Raw genomic sequence first — 10,000 nt, 5'->3', positions numbered from 1 at the left:
GTATATATATATATTTGTGTGTGTGTGTGTGTGATACACAATCACAGTTTTATATATATATACATACATATATATATATATATATATATATAGTTATATATAGTTATATATAGTTATAGTATACATAATAAAACATATCCACACATATATTATATAAACAAAAACTTGTAAGTTAGATGCGATCAAACGATTTGACAGCGTGAGTTGTTTGGGGCTTTATAAATTCTGCATATATACACACATATATTATGTTCATATTTCTGATGTCACTGCATGTTTGTGCGCTTTGGCAGGAAGTGGCTGTCCGTGGCTCATACCTGTGACTTCCTGTGCATCCGTGAGTAACCCACCAATCACTGCTCAGATCACACCTGATCCACCAATCACTGCTCAGATCACAGTCCACTGATCCACCAATCACTCCTCAGATCACACCTGAACCCAACCGGATGGCGGAGGCCGTGGCAAAGGTCGCCAGGAGGATCAACGCCACCATGGAGGAGGGCAGAGACTTGCTGGGTGAGACACCGTCTGACTATAAAATTATAGTCTCTAAAAAATGCTGGGTTGTTTCAACCCAACTTTGGGTCAAATATAGACAAACCCAGCCGTTGGGTTAAAATTTTAAATTAAAATTTTTAACCCAGTGTTTGGGTTTGTCCATATTTGACCCAAAGTTGGGTTAAAATTTTAAATAACATTTTTTAACCCAGTGTTTGGGTTTGTCCATATTTGACCCAAAGTTGGGTTAAAATTTTAAATTACATTTTTTAACCCAGCGTTTGGGTTTGTCCATATTTGACCCAAAGTTGGGTTGAAATTTTAAATTACATTTTTTAACCCAGCGTTTGGGTTTGTCCATATTTGACCCAAAGTTGGGTTAAAATTTTAAATTACATTTTTTTAACCCAGTGTTTGGGTTTGTCCATATTTGACCCAAAGTTGGGTTAAAATTTTAAATTACATTTTTTAACCCAGCGTTTGGGTTTGTCCATATTTGACCCAAAGTTGGGTTGAAATTTTAAATTACATTTTTTAACCCAGCGTTTGGGTTTGTCCATATTTGACCCAAAGTTGGGTTGAAATTTTAAATTACATTTTTTAACCCAGCGTTTGGGTTTGTCCATATTTGACCCAAAGTTGGGTTGAAATTTTAAATTACATTTTTTAACCCAGCGTTTGGGTTTGTCCATATTTGACCCAAAGTTGGGTTGAAATTTTAAATTACATTTTTTAACCCAGCGTTTGGGTTTGTCCATATTTGACCCAAAGTTGGGTTGAAATTTTAAATTACATTTTTTAACCCAGCGTTTGGGTTTGTCCATATTTGACCCAAAGTTGGGTTGAAATTTTAAATTACATTTTTTAACCCAGCGTTTGGGTTTGTCCATATTTGACCCAAAGTTGGGTTGAAATTTTAAATTACATTTTTTAACCCAGCGTTTGGGTTTGTCCATATTTGACCCAAAGTTGGGTTAAAATTTTAAATTACATTTTTTAACCCAGCGTTTGGGTTTGTCCATATTTGACCCAAAGTTGGGTTGAAATTTTAAATTACATTTTTTAACCCAGCGTTTGGGTTTGTCCATATTTGACCCAAAGTTGGGTTGAAATTTTAAATTACATTTTTTAACCCAGCGTTTGGGTTTGTCCATATTTGACCCAAAGTTGGGTTAAAATTTTAAATTACATTTTTTAACCCAGTGTTTGGGTTTGTCCATATTTGACCCAAAGTTGGGTTAAAACAACCCAGCATTTTTAGAGTGTACTAAATAATACCTCATATCTCAAAGGAATTTTGTTTTCATGTGTATTCCCTTGTCACCTCCTCTAAACACATGCATAACTCCTGATGTTCGCTAGAGCTGGGGTCCGTCGACCTCAAGGCACTGCTATAGGGGTATGTGGAAATAAATTATACAAAAATTATTAACATGAATGAATACATAAATATTTGATTTAAATAAAACAATACATATTACATTAAAATTGATTGAAATGAATAAATAAATAAATTTGATTACATAACCGTACATTAAAATGAATGAATGAATAAATAATGGATTTAAATAAAATAATACATATAGTAATACATTTATTTACATGTTCATACATTTTAAACAATTTTAATGTACTGCTATTTGTTTTATTTAAATCCATTATTTATTCATTCATTTTGATCAGTTTTAATTTACTGATATGGATTATTGATTATTTAAATCGATTTATTTTTCATTCATTCAATTAATACATTTTAATGTTGTGTAAATGTATATGTACACAATGTATTACTTTTTTTACATGATCATTCATTTTAAACAAAGTAATACATATGACAGTACATTAAAAATGGATTAATTGAATGAATGAAAAAATAAATCGATTTAAATAAAAAAAATAAAAATAACAATAAATTAAAGAAATATTAAAATTGCTGAAAAAATAAATAAGAAATGGATTTAAATAGATAAAATAATAGATATAACAGTGCAATAAAAACTGATTAAAATGAATTAATACATTTATTTATTTAAATAAATAAAATAATAGATATAACAGTACATTAAAAATGTATTAAATTGAATGAATGATTGAATTTATTTAAATAAATAAAATACATATAACAGTACATAAAAGATTGATTAAAATGAACAAATTAATTCAAAAAGTTTATATTTACTGTTAAGCTATAACAGTAAATTGATATAGTGGGTAGAGAAAAACAACAGAAAGCAATAATAATGTAACTTAATATTTTCCAAATAATATTTTACACATATTTATTTAATTTTTTTCATAGGATAATTTGGGTATACATTGACTTATTGTAAATTTCAGGACGCGAGTCCCTCCATGAGAAAGATCATAATTTAAGGGTCCCTGGCATCTAAAAGATTGAAATCCAAAGAAAGTCATACTAAAATGTTTAAATGCTTTTACATACTGATAATTGCAAACTAATATACTAACGGTTCCTCCTGGACACTGTTGTCATTGTATGCCGGTTGTGTGTGTGTTTCGGCAGTAGATGGAGCCATTGAGCCGAGAAGCTCCTATGAATCACTTCACTCTTCTGAACATTTTCCAATTGATCAAGTGTCATCATATCAATCATCTAATGTCAAGAGTAAATAAAGTCACGTCGCAATCAGCAGCATTGTGAACCTCTGATTAAACACACACACACGTCAAGTGCCTCCAAATTACTGCATTCATTTCTGATAGTATTTGCCGTGATTTTGTGAGTGATTGCACAGTTAGCTGATTTCAGCGGTAATGCCGGAGTCAGTCTGAATCAGCGTCTGTTTCCTTCTCTAGATCTGTCCGACTGTGGTCTTGTGAGTTTCCCTGACGGCGTCTTCAAGATGATGCGCAGCGTCACACACAACATACACTCAATCTCTCTGGCCAACAACAGCATCAAAGCCCTGAGCAACAAGTTCTTCCTCACGTTCACACAGTTGAGAGGTACGGCTTTCAGTTCTTCTGTCCACAGCTTCAGGCGTCTCTCCAGACCACATGTTTCCTGACACACTGCTGGAGATTAATCATTTGATTATATGTGACCCTGGATCACGTCACCAGTCTCGAGTCGCACGGGGATATCTGTGGCAATAGCCAACAATACATAATTGATTTTTCTTTTATGCCAAAAATCATGAGGATATTAAGTAAAGATCATGTTCCATGAAGATATTTTGTACATTTCCTACCGTAAATATATAAAACATGTATTTCTGTGAGTGAATGCTGCACAATCGCCAACATAAATGTAGAACTTTAAAGGAGATTTTCTCAATGTTTAGATTTTTTTGCATCCTCAGATTCCAGATTTACAATAGTTGTATCTCGACCAAATATTGTCCTATCCTAACAAACCACACATCAGTGGAAAGCTTATTTATTCAGTTTCAGATGATATATACATCTTAATTTTAAAAAAATTGACCCATGTGACTGATTTTGCGGTCCAGGGTCATATATATTAAAGGATAATGTGGTTAATCCAGTGAAGTCTTTCGTATAAACTGATGAATCAACTTTTATGAATCATTCTGACATCAACAGAAAAACAGCTTCACATTACGAGACTGAAATCAATCAAATAATTATATTATTAAACAGATTCAAACTCTACATTCTGAAGCATTGCAAAGTGATTCATTAAACAACGGCACAACTTACACTGCTTTTGGCTCAGTAAGATTGAAAAATGAGAATGAATAGCCTACTTTTATTCAACAAGGACGCATTAAATTGATCAAAAGTGACAGTAAAGACATTTATAATGCTACAAAAGATTCTGTTTCAAATAAACGCTGTTCTTTTGAACTTTCTATTCATCAAAGAATCCTGAAAAACAAAATGTATCAACTGTAAAAACAACTGTTTTCAACTGATAATTATCATAAATGTTTAATCAAATCCTCATATTAGAGTGATTTCTGAAGGATCATGTGACACTGAAGACTGGAGTAATGATGCTGAACATCCAGCTTTGATCACAGGAATAAATTACACTTTACTGTATATTCACATATATAATATTTCTAGTGTTTTTGATCAGATAAATGCAGCTTTAGTGCAGCAGAAGAGATGTTCTTCACATCGAGCTGTTTCAGAGTGACTTGCAGTAGTTGCATCATTTGCAATGCTTCATGGGAGTTGTGGACCGGAGTACACCAGCCCAGCTCTGACAGATATAGATCACATGACGAGCGTATACTGTATGCATGTGTGTGTTTTGTTGTTGTAGAGCTGGATCTGCAGGGAAACGTCCTCACGAAGCTGCCGGAGGCGGTCGGAGACATGGAGCTCTTGGTCAACATCAACCTCTCCAAGAACCAGCTGACGGTGTTCCCTGAGCGGCTGCTGGACGTTAGAAGCCTCGAGCACATCAGCGTGGAGGGGAACCGCATCACAGGTGTCCATCACATCAGTCGCAGTCACAGATGCTGTTTCTAATGCTCAAACAGGGTTAAACAGCGTCTTTTTCAGGCTGGATCAGCCAATGCACTCGCGCAGTCCCAACTCTCCCAGTCAGCGATTGGCTGTTTTATTTAGAAGGCGGGGCTTATTCAATTCAATCACACGTATTTGTACAGCGCTTTTCACAATACACATTGTTTCAAAGCAGCTTTACAGAAAATGCATGAGTCCACATTACAATTTAGAGATCATGTTAAGTTATGCATTTCAGAAATGTACATATACAAAATCACAGTTAGTGAAAATTATTAATTTAAACAATGGAATAATTTAAGGCAGAAACAATGAGCTCATTGAAGTCATCAATACTTGTTTATTAACAAATGATTATGACATTTAGAAAAATGTAGTATTGGTGCGTGCTGATTCATGATGATTATGATTATTCCGCCATATTGCACTTTCTCCCATTCATTAGTAATATGAGTGCGCCGTCTTTGTGTTTATAAAGTGAGTCTTTGATATTAACTAGATGCTTTTTGAATTAATAGTTCACCCTGAAATTAAGTGCCCAAAATAGATATAATAATATATATATATATCAGTACATAAAACATTTATGAATTAATGTTTTTTGAACATTCATTCAGAATCAAACTGAATAAATGAATAAATAAACAATAAGACTCATATAAAGTAATACATATAACAGTACATTAAAAATGTATTAAAATGAATGAAAAAATACATAAATTGATTTAAATTAAAAAAAAAATACATAATATAAAATTGATTTTATACCAGCTTTATTTCAATTACCGAAAATGATTTTAGTTATCAATAGCAACGCTGATCTGCTGTTTTCCATGCAGTGAAAGTGAACAGGAATGAGTGCGGTCATGTTCCAGAAAGGACTAAATAAACTCATAAATTATCATAAAACTACTAGACTACTGTTAGGAGACATTTTCCTGGGCTTGACTCGGTAGAATATCGACTTCTATTTTCCATACATAATCATATATCTTTGAAATGACATGAGGATGAAAAAATAATGATCTTTAGGTGAATCATCTCTTTAATTATGTTCCAAACGGAGAAAACGGGCATGAAGTGTGCTAGCACTGAGAAACACTAATTACAAGAGGCATCATGGTAATCAACTCTCATTAGGCCTGTGTCATTCACACTGTCCCTGAACACACTGAAGAGAACACTAATGGACAGATCGCTGCGACGCCAGAGAAAGGACACGTTTATAAAGCTGTTCTGGTTTACACACACACATTATACAAAACACACGAGTGAAAGAGAAACCAGATCTGAAAAATATGGCAGAATAATCCTCAAACACTCAGACAACATTAATGATAATGAGTGCAGGACATTTTCTAAGTAATGGAAATCTAACCTATTTTAGGTCTTTTGCATTTTAACATTATTCTCATGATCATTAAACACATTTACCCTCAAATTGTCATTAGTGTAATTCAAGGAAATGTTTAGTGCATTTTTTTTTGTAATTCTCAAAGATTATTCTTCTTGAAGAAACTAATGAAAATCTTCATGACAATAATGTAACATTGCAAAAAAACGTAATGCCTTTATATATAATGCATTATAAACGTGTTGATCTTATAATGCATTATGATATACATGAACCAGTTATAATACTCATCTATTCATTGAACACACCTTTAGAAAGTATAATGTATTAAAACGCATGGCGTTTCCGGAAAATATTACAGTGCATTTTAACTTTGGTTGCAATTATTTGTGAAATGATATTATGCGATATTATAGATATTATGATTTATAATGCATTATGCAAACTTTAAGGCTTTCAAAGCAACTAAACTCGTCAAACAGACAGAAAGTTAATGCGTTTCTCTCAGACATCTGGAGAAATTAATCTGTAGACGTGAAGCGCTTCGAGAGTTTCGGACCGAACCGCTGAGACACTCGATGCTTTCAATCAGATGGAAAATGTCACAGTCTTATCACAGATACTCATGAGATATTAAGTGCATGAGCACATGCTGAACGAGAAATTCATTTCATTATTGTCAACAAAATTCAAACCCAGACAATGCCTCTGGATATATTAAAAAAAAGATATGCTTATATGAATAATTGACAGATACAGACATCGATGCATTAAACAACAACTTCTGATTTCCACAGCTTTCTGTCTGAGATCAGGGATTTTGAAGCAGCTGTAGGGAAAATCTCAGAAAAATTGCACAACAATGAACCCATGTTGTGATAATTAGAAGCAAACTAATAGGATTTCATATTTTAACCAGTGTATTAGAAATAAAAAAATATGGGATTGGTCATATTTTTTCTGCTGCACTAAAGCTGCATTTATTTCATCAAAAAAACAGTAGAAAATTGAAATATTATAATACACACATATAGAGTTTTCTTTGTGAATATATAGTAAAGTGTAATTTATTCCTGTGATCAAAGCTGCACTTTCAGCATCATTACAGTTTTACAGCAGGAACAGAATGTCTCCATTTCCATAACAATTCACAAAGGCTTTCATAATACTTCTAAAAAGGATTCAATACAAATAAAACCCAGACGCTAAATTATGGTTTCATGGCGATGTATTTTCTTTGTGATAATCCTTTGGCTACAGAAGATGAGAGCATCTCAGAACGTCATAATCTCACATGAGTGCAGCCGATCTCAATGCAACATCATGACATCAATAGGCGACAGTGAAAAGTAATGCAGAAGAAGCGCATCAACGGTTCGCTGATAAACACTTCAGGCTCCACGAGAGCTTCAGTAACATGAGGGTTTCATCTTTTAAAGCTAAAGCGGGACATTTCTGCTTCACTAGTGACACAATAATGAGTGTTTCCCAACAGGTTGAATTTTTTTAGAAATGAGTTTGTGTTTCTAAGATGCTGTTTCACGTCTTGAGACTCCGATTGCTCCATTAAAATCCATTGCTCTCCTTCTAGCTGTGTTTTAAAGGGTTTTTTTTACTAAAAATGTTAGATCTTTAATGTTTTTGTAAATAAAGTGATCTTAAAGTCAAAGTCTCTCTCTCTCTGTCTCTGTCTCTCTCTCTCTCTGTGTCTCTCTCTATGTCTCTCTGTCTGTCTGTCTGTCTCTCTCTCTCTCTCTCTCTCTCTCTCACACACACACACACAGATTTACCGGTTGAGAAGCTGTCTCTGATGCCTTCACTGAAGACTCTGGATGCGAGATGTAACCCGTTGACGGCAGACTCCTCGTCTTTCCCGCATCAGTTCACGATCCTCACATAATCACACGGTAAAGAAAGAAGAGAAGCGTCTCTTTCTGACGCTGCCGTTCTGTTCTCATGCACTGGACCTCATGCTGTGCCTCAGAATTTTTCAATAAATATTTATTAAACTGTGCAAACAACTTTTGCTCTTATTTGAGTACAGTCGTGTTGGACAGATGGACACATGCTGCTTCATTTTCATTCCGTCTGTGATGGTAAATTATACTTCTAAACACAACTCAAAATAGAAATTCAAAAAAGTTCTAGAACTCAAGAACACCATTAAGTTTTCTATAAATATTTAAGGCTGTGTTCACGTTGTGTCGAAATTACCATAATTATGACTTGCCCCTTCGGACTCAGAGATGGTTTGTTTCTGTGGCAACGTTCACAATATGTATCCATGTGTCTTTGTTATTTATGAAAGGTACATTAATATTAACTACATTGATTTATATGCTTTTGAGCAACATTCAAGAACACAGTAGGTGCATCAGGTTACAGGGGCAGTTAATAAAACAGCATAGCCTACTGAACAGAAATATGAACATAGAAAAATAAATGGCATTGTGCTGTGTGATAAAACTGCACATTTTAGAGTGGCCTTATATTGTGGCTAGCCTAAGGCACACCTGTGCAATAATCATGCTGTCTAATCAGCATCTTGATATGCCACACCTATGAGGTGGATGGATTATCTCGGCAAAGGAGAAGTGCTCACTAACACAGATTTAGACAGATTTGTGAACAATATTTGAGAGAAATAGGCCTTTTGTGTACATAGAAATAGGTCTTAGATCTTTTGAGTTCAGCTCATGAAAAATGGGGGCAAAAACAAAAGTGTTGCGTTTATAATTTTGTTATATATGGCTGTGTATTCTTATTATTTTACCTCTCATAGTGACTGCAGTTGAAAAGGACCTAAAAATATTGTCACCTTGATATCCAAGCATAAGCAGCAATATGAGATGTTTATCATATCACAGTTCAAACTGCAACACGCTGTTTTTCCGCCTCACGAGCTCTGGATCTTGTACGTCGATGAAGCACCTGTGGTTCTGCTCTGAATATAAATACACACACTTCACCTCAGCATTGAGAGTGAAGATTATAAAGTTTCTGATTCTTAATGTAATAGTGCTTTAAATAAGAGCTTTCCATGTAAAAGAGTCCATAAGGAGAAACCGAGGAAATAATAGAGGCAGTAGCAGAATATTTCAATCCTTTCTCAAGTTAAAATAATCCTGGAGAAACACCTGAAGCACTGAAGCTCAAGAGCTTGTTCTCTGTAATTACACCGCTGGAGAAATGAGCTCACACTATACCACCGGTGAGACCGAGAGAAAACCTCCAGATTTACACACACACCTCAGCTTCATTAAGTGTTTCACTCATGCATTTATCAGGGTTCACATGAGTCCTTGAAAGTTTGTGAAACTGAAAAAATATATATATATATTCAAGGCCATGGAAAGTTTTTGAAAACGAACATACATTGATACAAATCCTTGAAAGTGCTTGAATTTATCAAGTTTTCTTGAAAAAAAAATCCATTATTCCCTCTGGTTCGTTAATGTTTTATTTCACCAACACTTTGTGGCCTATGCATACTAACTTAGCTAGCTGGATTTAGGCTAGTTACGCGCATTTCCGCGTTACGTTCAGTGTTTCCCGCGTGAGGTAGGCTACTTTGTGTTGTAGTCATAACGTTCATGCACTACGATGGTGTCAACGTTTCACAGACACACCGTGAAACATTGCAAAAATAGGCTGAAACTGCTGAAACGTGATGCCTGAAAATGC

At 34.4% G+C, this 10,000-nt stretch overlaps 1 protein-coding gene across 7 annotated transcripts in view; it reads left to right on the top strand.

Moving 5' to 3' along the window:
* lrrc20 (leucine rich repeat containing 20) overlaps nt 1–10,000 on the top strand; it is a 33,188-nt gene that overhangs the window by 1,386 nt on the left and 21,802 nt on the right. For 3 of the 7 annotated variants that reach the window (XM_081392565.1, XM_081392564.1, XM_081392563.1), the window contains exons 2-6: nt 294–337; nt 429–519; nt 3,319–3,468; nt 4,757–4,924; nt 8,101–8,331. In XM_081392565.1, the coding sequence (XP_081248691.1) occupies nt 450–519; nt 3,319–3,468; nt 4,757–4,924; nt 8,101–8,216 (504 nt within the window). In that variant the 5' untranslated portion in view covers nt 294–337; nt 429–449 and the 3' untranslated portion in view covers nt 8,217–8,331. Of the gene's footprint in view, nt 1–293; nt 338–428; nt 520–3,318; nt 3,469–4,756; nt 4,925–8,100; nt 8,380–10,000 lie in introns of those variants that run through there. The other 4 variants (XM_081392561.1, XM_081392567.1, XM_081392566.1 and 1 more) reach the window with 3 other exon arrangements.

The sequence above is a fragment of the Scardinius erythrophthalmus genome, assembly GCF_964197995.2.
Source record: "Scardinius erythrophthalmus genome assembly, chromosome: 18".
Taxonomy (NCBI): Eukaryota; Metazoa; Chordata; class Actinopteri; order Cypriniformes; family Leuciscidae; genus Scardinius; species Scardinius erythrophthalmus.
This window is presented reverse-complemented; position numbering and strand designations above follow the sequence as displayed.